Here is a 13,048-nt window from a genome sequence, read left to right on the forward strand (position 1 = left end):
CCAGCGCGGCGCGGCGCGGGGGCGGTGGGGGCAGCCGCGGCGGCCGTGCGCCCCGGCGTCTTTGTGCGCGAGCCGCGCTCAGCCCCGCTTCGCATGTCTTTGTGCGGCTCCCCCGGCGAAGCCCTCCGTGCCCCGGGCGGGGGTGTGGCACGGTCTCGGCGGGCCGGGCGCCCTCGGCCGTTCTCCCTTCCAGGCTCGCTCCTCTCGCCCCTCGCCGGCTCCTCTCCCTCCTTTCGGAACTCCCTCCCCCTCGTCTCCTCCCCCCTCCCTGACTCAACGCCTGGGCTAGCCTCTCCACACCCTCTCCTAGCTCAACCCTCGCCTGCGTCGCCCCTGCCTGGGGCTCCCCTCCAAAGTCCCTCTCAGCCTGCTCGACGCCTTAGGGCACAGCCCTTGGGTTCACCTGCTGCCTCTCCTCTCAGCCTCTTCCACTACCCTTGCCTCCTCCCCACATCCTTCCTCTTGCGATGTGGCACATAGGGCTCCGACTCATCTCCTTCCCGGTCGGGGTGCGGGGTGTGGGACCGAGTTCTAGGGCGCAGCTCCCAGGACCCCTTCACATAGGCATCCTCCCCTCCCTTTAATCCCCCCCAGGGTTGTACAGAGAAGTGCCCCCTTTGGCGCCCTGAGACTCCCAGAGTGGGGGCGGTAAGGAGGCTGCTGGCTTCTTCCAGGTTACACCCGGGGAAGGGTTTTCGCGTCATCAGCAACCCCCACCTCATCTCCAAGGGTGCTTGACCTGGGCAGGGAGCTCTGATCAACAGAATGTTCCGGACTAGAAAGGATGGGGAACGCACCGGGAGCCAGGGTGAAGATATCTAGGGATGCAGAGGGAATGGAAGGAAAATCGGCCAGCCTCTTAGGGCAAGACCGCTTTTCTGGGGACAGAGGTTGCGAAGGCTCTTGGGTGGGAGATCGGACCTCAGTCTGAATTCGGTGCTCCCAGCTTATCTCTCCATTAAGATCCCAGCTTGGCAAGTACCAGACCCCACCCAGACTCGTGGACCGCCGCGCGGGGGAGCTGAACTCGTGGCGACACGGGTGCGGGAACCGAATCCGCAGACAGGGGAAGAAAGCGCGCAGAGTACAGGCTGCGGCTGTAACGGGCGAGTCCTCGCACCACACACATGATGTAGCGGAACTTCAGTCGGTTTGTAAACTCTCCCTTCCTTCCCACTTTCATAGTCGGAATCCCCTGCTGACCTCCACCCTCCCACCTCCACCGCTGTGTGAGTTTATCTTTTTCCCAGTTACCAGGAAAACTTCCTAGTGAAAGCTATAGACGAGAAACTAGTGAAAGCTATAGACGCGAAAGAGGTAAGGTTGTAAAAAGAACGTTATAAACCTCTTGCAAGACTGTGGCTATCAATGACTAAAAATGTCTAATTATTTTTAAAATTCCAAAATAGATTCAGCACCTCCTTTTCTCCTATTAAAAATGTCTTCCTTATTAGGAATTCCTTCCTGCTGGAATTGAAACATGTTTTTCTCGACTTGTACTCTCAGGAATAATAAAATCGGATGTGCTTTCTAAAATGTGAATCTGATCCTCTCGCTCCTGGACTTAAACCTCTTTCGAACTCTCTAGGTCACATATAATGTGCTTCCTGATCTGGCTTCTCTTTTTCATTCCAGGCCTTCCTGGGTACTGTCACTTTCTCTCACACACCTTCCACAGTCCTGTCCTCAATTTTACATGACTAAGATGCTGTATCAGTAGGGTTCCGCAGAGAAACACACCAATAGGATGTGTGTGTGAGAGTGTGTGTGTGTGTGTGTGTGTGTGTAAAAGATCTATTTTAAGGAATTGGCTCAGATGATCATGGGGACTGGCAAGTCCATTTGAAATCCCCAGAGCAGCTCTGGCAGGCTGCAAACTCAGGCAAGAGTTGATACTTGAGGCTTGAATTTCTTCTTTTCCGGGAAAACCTACGTTTTTGCTCGTGAGACCTTCAACTGATTATATGAGGCCTACCCTCATCATCTAGGGTAATCTTTCTTTAAAGACAGCTATTGTAGACATTAACCCCCTCTAAAAAATACCTTTATAGCAACACCTAGATAAGTGTTTGATTAAATAACTGGGTATTATAACGTAGCCAAGTTGACGCATAAAACTAACCATCACAGGCACTATCCTTCAGCTCTCTCAGCTGCCTGGAAGTTTCTCCTGAATCTTGGCTAGTCAGGTGTCTTACTGTTTGCTTCCCAGGGCAACTTTTGTTTCCATGTTTGCCCGTGTCGCATTGTGGTGTGCTTTTTGTAAACTAGAAGGTAAGCTCAGCGAGGGCATAAAACACGTCTCTTTGTTCCCCAGAGTATCCACAATAGCCAGTGACTGGTACTGAATAGGTGTTGATAAACATCTGAATGAAGGCGGGATTGCTGACATCATTCACCTGGTCTCCCTCCAGGACTTTGGAACCAAGATATCCTGCATATGTAGGAAATGAGATGAATTCACCACCTTCAGAATCATTTTCTACTCTATCACAGGCTTTTTTTTCTCCAGATGAAATGATCCCAAACACTTTGAGTATTCTTTTTTTTTTTCTTTTCCCTTTTGGTTCACCAACTTGGTGATTCTTTTTTATTTCCTCTGAGTCTTTTGCAACTTTAACCACACCTTACCAAGCACTGGCCTTCTGTCAAACTGACTAATGCTTCCTGCAGTGGGGGATTAACTCATGGCTTAAATATGATTGTATCGTGCTTCCCTTTTTCCAGATTCATGGGATGTAGGACTCACCACCAGTTCCAAATGCTGAATTGCCCTTTTCCCTCCTTTTCTCTATCAATTTACATGTCGCCATTGTCCTCCATGTTCCCCTTTGCATTATTCTCACGTTAGGCACACACATACGTAGAGTGCTGAGAGGGGAGCGGATTTACTCGACAGAGACATTAAAATAAGATTTAAAACAGAAAATTCCAAACTGTAACATTAGCAGGAGTCACTCCAACAAGCCAGCCTCAACCTCACAAATAATTTGAATCAAGAAACCAGTTCCCACACTGATCTAGCCTTGCCTTCCATTGAGGTCCTTTACAGCCCCCTCGATCAAATGCTCCTACCCCTTTAAGAGGTGCCAAACACACACTCACTCATGATCTTTGAAATAAGAGTCAAAGAAGGAAGTAGACTAGTTTGTATATCATTGCAACCTGAGAAACAAGGAAATGAGATGGTTTATCCTATTTAATTTTATGCCTACATTACGCAACACATATAAATCCCCATCAAAAGCGCAACAGAAAGACCAGGTGCACTCTAAGTCTTTCATGCTGCAGGACCACTTGACACTCTTGAACTTTATTTTAATGAATAGGAAAACCTGAAGTACGTAATAAAAAGATTTAGCTCCCCAAAATTCTATACTGCCCTCATATGCACGTTGCTCTGCTCCAACTAGCAGCATGAAATCTACAGAGCTTCACTTTTATGTTTATTTCGCTTTCTGAAATTGGCCTACTCAAAATGCCATAGTTAAAAAAAAAAAAAAAAGACCATGCCACTGTCTTTCCCATAATTCCAATCAAGCCTGGAATTTTAGAGTCAAAGTGACTTCCATGGGTATCCTAACTCTACCAATTCTGAACCACATGAGTTTGAGGGAGTCCCATCTCTCTGACCATCAGTTTCCTCATCTATGAAATGGGAATAATACACTAAACTCACAAGAGATTGTTGTAAGACAAAGTGAGACAACATATAAATGTTTAACATTGTAGAGTCTCACAAGAATTTTATACTCTCCTGTGCTTGATCCAACCCCTTGGACCAGGGCCCTTGAACCAGCTCCTGGCCACGCAAGACCACCAGCAAATTCCAACTCTGTAATAAATTTAGCCATTTATTTAATCTTCTGGTTAACACGACTGCACGGGTCTAAGACGAGGAAGAATGAATCATGTTCATCAAATATTTATTGAATGCCTACTAGGTGCCAAACAGAAGCTCTGTGGATATAACAAGGTTGCTACCTTCGTTAAGCTTCGGTCTAGAGAGGGAAGGTGCTAAACAAACATAAAATTAAAATTCAGTAAGTGCCATAATGCTATGAGACTATCTAATGTTGGTGGGTCAGGGAAGGCCTGTCCAAAGAAATGACACTAAAGTTGGACCCTGAAGATCAGCAAGGGTGAAGAGAGAGATACATAGTGTAAGGAAAGAGCTTCCTCAAGGGGAGGAAGAACGTGTAGAAAGCCTGTGGCAGGAAGAAGCTTGGAGAATTTGGGGAGCCCGGAGAGTGAGGATTGGTGGTGGACCATGATCAAGCTGGAGAGACAGGCAAAGACCAGGTAGTGTGGCACCTGGATTTAGTTAATGGGATTTTGATAAATTTTCAGCCAAGGACTAATCTCATCAGACGGCGTTTTTAAAAAATCACTCTGGTTTCTACATGGAGAACAGGCACAAGGTGAACAAAAATGTGAGCACATAGATAGCGAATTTAAGTGTTATTGCTTTAGCCCAAGTGAGAGATTCGTGGTGATTTGGATGGGAGTGGAGGAGAGGAGATGACCAGTCCCGGTAGATCAACAGGGCTCTGTGATCCATTGGGTGTGGAGAATAGATGGTGAGGGAGAGGTTAGGAATTTTCCAAGAGATGTAGTTGACTGCAAACTTGGGGGGAGACAACAGTATAGGCAGTACTTCAGTGAAACGCTTGCCTGAGGTGGTCCCTCTGAGGGCACTTACCTGCCCCTCTCATAGCTGCTGTGTTTCTTGTGGGATTCATCCCTGATTGTGAGTGCAATATGTGTCCTGGTCTTAGCTAAAACAGTCGAGATTCCTCAACCTCTCACTTGGTTCAGGCATGGGCCTGTGATTTCTGGGAAAAGAGACTTTCGCACTATACCACTGACGTTGAACCTGAAAGCCTTGGAATCGATTATGCCGATATCAGAGGACAAGCTACCTGAGAATGGAGCCAATACAAAGCAAACAGAACCAAGGTGACAATTTTTGAAAGCTCAACACATTTTCTTTTGTACTTGCCAGTTTGTGTTAAGATTTCTGACACTAGAAATCAAAAGTCCTAACTGAAACATTGCAATGCAAAATATTGGACAGAGTGAGAAATAATTTCCCTATGTGAAGGGTCTCTAAGTTGACCTGCAGTGAATCCTGCCTCCTGGTATTCAAGCTCTTGTGTCATGCCCTCTCCTTGAATGGGGGCTGCTAATGAATAGAATATAGGACAAGCGATGGGATGTCCCTTTCAAGATTAAGTTATTAAAAGACTGTGGCTTCCCTCTTGTGTGTTCTCTCTCACTCCCTCTTGGATCCCTCCCTCTGGCAGAAGCTTACTGCCATGCCATAAGGCATCCCTGAGGAGAGGCCCATGTGAGTAAGCCTGGAGGCAGATCTCCTGAGGTCTCCCGAGAGCTGAGGTTTCAAGCCACGTAAGAAAGCTTGCAAGTGGATTCTTCCCCAGTCAAGCCATGAGATGACTGTAGTCCTAGACAACACATTGAGGGCAGCTTCTTGAGCAACTGAGACAGAACCACCCACGTAAGCTCCTCTCAGATTCTTGAGCCTCCAAAACTGTGAGATCATAAATGGTTCTCATTTTCAGCTGCTAAGTTTTGGGGTAATTTGCTATGTAGTAATAGATACTACAAGAGCTAAATCCCAAGCAAGCTTATAAAATGTCAGTCAGATCTGGGCTATGCAAATTACTTTAAGAAGGCAATTCCTTAAAGGACAAAATGTATTCATTTTGAAGTACTCATACCCCTCAAATTAGAATATGTCAATCAGAAGGGAAGTTGGACATCACTGGAAGAATAGAAAAGGAACAGAAGAAGTACATGCTAGCAGTGCCCAGATAACAATTATCTAGAGCAGTGGGTCTCAAACTTGAGTGTGCATCAGAATCGCCTGGAGGTTTGTATGGCACAGAATGCTGAGCCCACTCCCAGAATTTCTGATGCTTTATGTCTGGGGCCTGAGAATTGGCATGAATAATAAGTTCTCAGTTGATGCTGATGCTATCATCCAGGGAACACACTTTGATAATCCTGGATGAAAAATAGAATTTGGATTCACTCTGCTCTGATAGCTCACCGTCACAGAGGCTGTTTCTGTGACTGGTGAGAAATTGGGCTAGTGGGCGACTCAGGTCCCCTGCCAACAAGGTTGGCAAATCATGGCAGGCGCTGGCACAAATCACCATATACTCTCAGTCTCAAAGGTGTCCAGTTCAAGAGTTCTTACCATTTACAACACCATCAACATGGATTATGTCATTTATGGTACAAGAAATATATTTATTCACTCATTCAACTAGTATTTATTAGGCACCTTCTGTATACCAGGAAGGCACTTTTCCAGCACTTGGGGATATATAGTAGCAAAGAAAATACACCACAGTTTTCTAATCATGGAGTTAAAATAAGGAAAGAATGACATTAGTAAAACTATTTCCACGTCTGTTCAGTAAAACCTCATTGAGTTGATGAAAAGATTTCTGATTAAAGTACCCACCCTGAAAAATGAAAAATGTCATTTTGCCATAAAACTTTGCAAAATTCATCAAAGTTGGGAGGTTCATTTTGTAAAAAGAGAAGTAACCCTAAAATATATGTCAATAATATCTTTTTAATGGCTTTGTATATTGTTTACTTTAAAATAAACACATACACACAAAAATATGAAGAAGGATAAGAATTTTTTAACGTAAGCAAGAATCTCTTTAGTAATGGTAGTTCTTAGTCCCATGTGACTTCTTTTTAGTTTTGAAAATTCATGTAAGTCAAAACACCCACCTTTTGCATATAAACATGAGTGCTTTAATCAGTGTACACACAAGTGTTTATCACAAATAAACTAATACTCATATATAATTTTACTCAACAGGGAATAAAATATTGAATAAGGGTCTTGTAAAGGAAAGAAATCCTTATAAAACGATACTCTATTATAGTAGAATAAATTCAGAAAACATTAGAATTTACAGAGAAGAAATTCTGCTCTGGAGTTCCTTTCTCCTTTTAAAGCTGAGTATCATAAACTATCACCAGGAAACGAACATTTATCTGATATGTATCTAAACTTTAACATTTCTCACTTCTGCCATCACAGGTAAATCCTCCACTGACAATGAATTCATCAGATAATTTTCTTAAGTCTGCCAATATTAGGCAAACTAATTATATCAAATGTGATGCTTTGTATTAAAATCAACCGTAAATCCAGAAAGAACTAGAGCATTTTCAATTTTTCTTGATGGTTTTTCATTACCTAATGAATTTTTGGCACATCCAGTGCATTATTTAAAACTTAGATTTGTTGTAAACATTTGCCAGTCCAGCATTTTGCCTTCACCTGAGGCCACAAATTCTGATAGCAATGAATGTGGCTTTGTGAAGAACAAATCAATTCAATTTCTCTTCTAAAATGAAGTCACAAGACATAAAGGCAATAAAAAGTCAAAAGAGAATGAGTATTTGGGATCTTCTATAGAGATATTTTTGATGTGTTCAATAACCAAAGATCTTAATTTCACCATATATATAGGATCTAGCTCTCCCTTATACCTGTTTGTGCCTATAATTAAATGAGCACATACAAGGCTTGCTCAAGGCCATCTGCTAAATAGATAGAAGAACTGAGATTAAAAATCCATGCATCACCCAGGGCGTGTTTGTTCTAGAAGAAAACCGTGAAACCTACAAGAAGGCAGCTTTCTATGGAATTTCAAAATTTATTTAAATGGTGTGTGATCTCTCCAAATTCTACAAGGTGAGCAAGGCAGGACTGCCCCTTCCAACACCTGTCTACAGGAACTTTTGCCAGTGGCTGCATCCCCGCTGACCTCTAATCCGTCAGATGGATCTTGCAAAAATAAAATCTGGTTATGCCCTGATTAAAAGCGTACATTAGCTTCCCATTGCCTTCAAGATAGAGACCAGCATGCTAAGGGTATCCCAGGGCACTGACCATCCTCGCCCTGTCAGTAATAATGGCAACAACAAGAACAACAGGAGTCATAACAATAGGTAATATCTCTGGAGGCATATGTGCCAGCCGTTCTTTTAAGACTATTTTATTTACTATCTCATTTAATCCTCATAACAACCATGTGAGGTCAGTACTGTTATTATCGTCAGAGAAGTTAAATAACTTCCCCAAAGTAACACAGCTATAAGTCAATACACCCTATTATTTTGGGCCCACCTAACCAGGCTCTGCAATTTCCCCTCTGTGGTTCAGCCACCAGTTGGTTTCCAGTTTCTTGAATATATCCTACTCCTTTTTTCCTTAGAGCCTTCACACACACAACAGTCCTTCCAGCCGACTGTGCCTGTTTTCCTCACTACTGGAAAGTAACTTCTATTCATCTTTCAGACCTCAGCTAAAACACACCTTCCTCAGAAAAGACCCCATAACCTCCTACTAAGATCAGCTCGCCACCTCAACATCCACTCTCACAGCGCTCTATATGGTCCCTTCATTATGTTGGTCACAGTTGTTATTCAACTATTTGTTCAAACCATTATTTACTAACTGCACGTATTCGTTTCCTGGGGCTGCTGTCATAATGTACTAAAAACTTGGTGGCTGAACATCGGAAATTTATGGTCTCAGTTCTGGAAGCTACAAGTCAGAAGGGTCAGCAGGGCCATGGTCTCCCACAGCTCTAGCGGAAAATCTTTCCTTGCCTCTTCTGGTTTCTGGCGTTTACCAGCAATCCTTGGCATTCCTTGGCTTGTAGACGCCTCACGCCACTCCCACGGCCATCGTCTCCCTGTGTGTCTTCGCAGTGTTTCCCTCTGTTTGTTTTTGTCTCTGTATCCCGATTTCCCTCTTTTTAAAGGACATCTGTCATATTAGATTAGGGCACATCTTAATGACCTCATTTTAACTTGATTACCTCTGTAAAGGCCCTATTTCCCAATAAGGTCACCTTCTGAGGTACTTGAATGAGGACTTAATATACCTTTTTCAGGGCGGGGGGTTGGGGGGCGGTGCACAATTCAACCCATAACATTGCCTATGAGATTTAAAAAGTTCCAAGAGGGAAGGAACCTTGTCATCTTGCTCCTCAGCATGATACGTTACACATAGTAGGCACAAAAAAATCAGTATTTATTAAATGAATGAAAGCCCATTTTTAAGAAATTTTATTGACAGAATCCTGCAGTTAATCAAGGCTTAGAATCTCCTTGGCTACAGCACCAGGTAGTAACATCCAGATATGAAGTGAGTCCAATGAACTGGACGGGAGATTCTAGTCGGCCTTAATTGATTCCTGCCATGCAACAACCTAGAGCCAGTGTATTCGACCTTCCAACTTTTCAAGAGAAGGCAGATGTCCAAATTGTTTTAGAAGAAATCTTCCAATTCAAAACGGGGGCAACCAAATAGATTTTCAAAAATAAATAATGTTTATGGCAAATAAAAGGGTCCTCAGGCCTTCGAATTGCAGCCTCTGGGTTAAGGTAAGATCAGATGCCCTGTGAGGTTGCATCTACAATCAGGTGCAATGAATCTGCGTTTCATGCAGAAACATCTCCCTCAATGGCAGTCGTGCAGCGCTGCCACAAGGGTGGGGCAAGTGAGGCACTCCCCTTGGGTGCAAAATTTAAGGGTGTGTCAAAAACATAGTAATCAAGATAAATAATACTTTAATACAATATTTTAGAATATCAATATTAATATAAAAAATCTATGATGAACAGAAGTTCAAAATTTTAAAGAAAGAAAGAACCGAATCCCACACTTGAACAAATTAGCCTCACTTGCCTCACCCTGTTCCTAGCCTCTCTCCCCCATTTCACTGATACTCACCCTCCCTGCTAGATCACACATGGGAACTCTCTTCTGTTGCATCAGCACCCCTTCCTGTAGATCCAGTACTGTGCTACATTACAGAAGAAGCAACCCCTCACCCACCCAGAATTCTGTGCCCAAATATGCGTTGCACCACAAATTTGATGAAGTAACTTACACTTTCTGTGGATTCTCCAGTTCATCTCTCTCCTTTGAGAGAATGAATCTCGAGCACTGTCGTTTCTTCGTCTCTAAGATGGTGCTACTTACTTCTAATGGAAGTGCCTTAATTATACTTTTCTCCCAGGCTTCAGCTTAATGCTTGCTCACTTCTGCCACACTATGAGCTGCTTCAGGGGGGCTCTGGCTCTAGCCCTGCACAGCTTGCTGCTGGAGCCCAGCCGATGCAGGTGAGTTACCATGGAAGGCTCTTACATTGCTGTAGCTTTCAGTTTGGAAATCACATCTAAAGTGCCTTAAGGCTAGATATTAGCGAGCACTTTTGACCTTTCCTAAGCAGCCACTCAAAATACAGCCCTTCTCATCCATCGTCGCCACAAACCCTTCCATGAGATAATTAATGTGCATGATTAGGTAATAACTGAGGGCAAAGTGTTAATTCAGGGTTCTCATAATCTCTACAAGCTTCTCCCAGACCTTGAGAGTCACAAGACATGTCAACATGACACCAGGCCTAACATAGCCAATTATGCAGATATATTTATGAACTGCCAAAGCACCCATTGGGAAAACAATTGGCACCAGCATAGAAATTTCAATACTACATAATCTCTCTCACTGTAATTTGAGAAAGAACAGGACATGATGAAGAAAATTAAACTTGGCCCCAAGTTCCTGTGAAATCTGCTTCTTCAAATATTAGAAGATAAAAAATATACTTAGACAATGAATTTAATTTGATCAGGACCGATGCCTGGTCATGTATTTTAACTATTCTTCTCTGTGAAACCCTCCTTCTTCTTTATTTCTGATAAATTTGATCACTGTTGCCCATGTATCTTGATATACACGTATAGCACCTTTTACGCTCGTATGTGTCTATATGTCTGGCTTCCTCTAGACTAAAAGCTTTCTTTTTCTTTTCCTTTTTTTAAGGTTAGCAGGGGCTGCTAAGGAGAACAGTCACCTGGAGCTGGAATCAGTATGTGCGTGAGTATGTGCACTCGAGCTCAGTGATGTGGTGGGGGGGAAGGGCGGCTCTAGAGAAGATATATGGGGCTTTTAAAAAATTTATTTATTTATTTTTTAAAGATTGGCCCTGAGCTAACATCTGTTGCCAGTCTTCTTTTTCTTCTTCTTCTCCCCAAAGCCCCCCAGTACATAGTTGTATATTCTAGTTGGAGGTCCTTCCCATCAGGCTATGTGGGACGCTGCCTCAGCATGGCTTGATGAGTGGTGCTAGGTCCGCACCCAGGATCCAAATTGGTGAAACCCTGGGCTAGCTGAAGCAGAGTGCGTGAACTTAACCACTCAGCCATGGGTCTGGCCTGTAGACTGAAAGCTTTCTGAGGGCAGGTATCTCATCTGAATTGCTTTTGATTTCTTAGAACACATAGCAGGTATTCAAATATTTGTTGAATTGGTGTGGAAAAAGGACCACCACTATCCCAACACGTACCAGCTCTTAAGACCTTCAAAGAAGGATTTCATGGTAACTGTGACATTTATCATCAGAAAGCATTTAATTCACATCAAGGTATTTTTAGTACATTGAAAGTCACTGTATTTCTTCCATGCCCTTTATTATCCCACGTAATTCCATTATTGCACAGAGTCGCATGAAATTCAGCATAGTGTACTGGTCAAGATTGTGAGCCACCTAGTTTAATTCCAGGCCCAGACACTTCTTAACTGTGCCTTGTTTCCTCATCTGTGAAACGGGGATGAAAAGTGTATCAACCTCAGCTTGTTAATAAGACCTAAAAGAGTTAACACTTGAACAGTGTTTAGAACAATACCTGAAATATAGTAAGAACTCAATAAACATTAGTCACTGTTAATGCTAGTGTTCCCACCAGTAGCACTGAACCATGGAGAGAGGGAAAGCAGATGGATCTGAGATAAGAAGTGAAACACAAAGGAAGAAGTGGAGTATCTTCTGGGGCTGGGCCCAGCAAGCACGTGGAAGCCGGCTTTTAGGAACCAAATGGGCAAATGAGATTAAGGAAGGAATCAGGTAATCCAGGCTACAGAAGACAGAGGCAAATTCCAGCCCTTCTGTTCTACAAAGAGGACTCTGCAACTCAGGCAGCTCCTTCCTAGGACAGGGAGTCTTTCCCACTCTACCTGATGGGGGAGAAGTCCTTACCAGAATATAGCCAGCAAACAATGGAGGATAAGTGGGATCCAGTTAGGTCAGAAAGGGAGATGGTTGCTAGGTTCACGAGGCTACACTGGGAGCCAAGAAACAGACCTACAGGTCTATTCTCACCGTTATAGATGTGGTGTTACCACTTTCTCTACCATGCACATACTCAGCTCTCGCTTTGGCTGTGGCCCCAACATTTTGGACTGTTGCTGTCTGAAACTGTCCCTTACATTGTGTTGACTTTACTTTCTATCTCCTTAGCAACCATGATTGCTTTAAATGCTTCTGGGTTTGCTTGATTTTTTTCCATTTCATTGTTATCAATGCTGTTTTCTGGACACAGATAAACTCTTCTTTTCCACAAACAGATTTTTGGTTAAAGTAAAGCTTTTGTAACCCCAGGTTGTTTGTTGCTAAGGGGATCAATGCATGCCCCAGGAACGGAGTTTTCTATTGAGCCATCAGGTGTAATGTGTGTTTACTACTGTGACTCACATATTGTACCTGCTCCTTCTGCTGATTTATCAGAGATCTCTCTTATTCCTCGCACCCCAATATCACATTATGCTCATTTTAATTACAGCTGAGATATCAAATATTTACTGTTCTATTTTTGACAATTATTGATGGCAATCTGTTAGCATTATTGGTAACCAAGTACAGCTATGAATAGAATAAACTGCCTTTTTTCCTGTTTTTATATCTACCCCAACTGTGGAATGCTAAGTTTTGTGGTAGTTTTTCTTTGGATGAAAGTTGGGTGGAAAAAAACTTTAGTGTTTCCCATTAGTATTTTCTCAGAAGGGGAGCCAGTAGTGCATTGTTCAGATTCCAAAGTGCCTCGCCAGCCTTCTTGGTAATTAACTGTAGTGTTTCCTCTGCCTGGAGTGATGGATGGCATTTGCACCATTTTCATACATGACGTTATGTTTTTCGTA

The 13,048-nt window shown here is 43.2% G+C and overlaps 1 protein-coding gene across 1 annotated transcript in view; it reads right to left on the reverse strand.

Annotated features, from left to right (window-relative positions):
* The window catches only part of KCNK2 (potassium two pore domain channel subfamily K member 2), a 145,576-nt gene extending 135,446 nt beyond the window's left edge, over positions 1 to 10,130 (reverse strand). Inside the window, exon 1 of the mRNA XM_046684036.1 lies at positions 9,960 to 10,130. Within this exon, the coding sequence (XP_046539992.1) occupies positions 9,960 to 9,984 (25 nt within the window). The 5' untranslated portion in view covers positions 9,985 to 10,130. The remainder of the gene's footprint in view (positions 1 to 9,959) is intronic.
* Positions 10,131 to 13,048: the final 2,918 nt, after the last annotated feature.

The sequence above is a fragment of the Equus quagga genome, chromosome 13 (genome assembly GCF_021613505.1).
Source record: "Equus quagga isolate Etosha38 chromosome 13, UCLA_HA_Equagga_1.0, whole genome shotgun sequence".
Classification (NCBI taxonomy): Eukaryota; Metazoa; Chordata; class Mammalia; order Perissodactyla; family Equidae; genus Equus; species Equus quagga.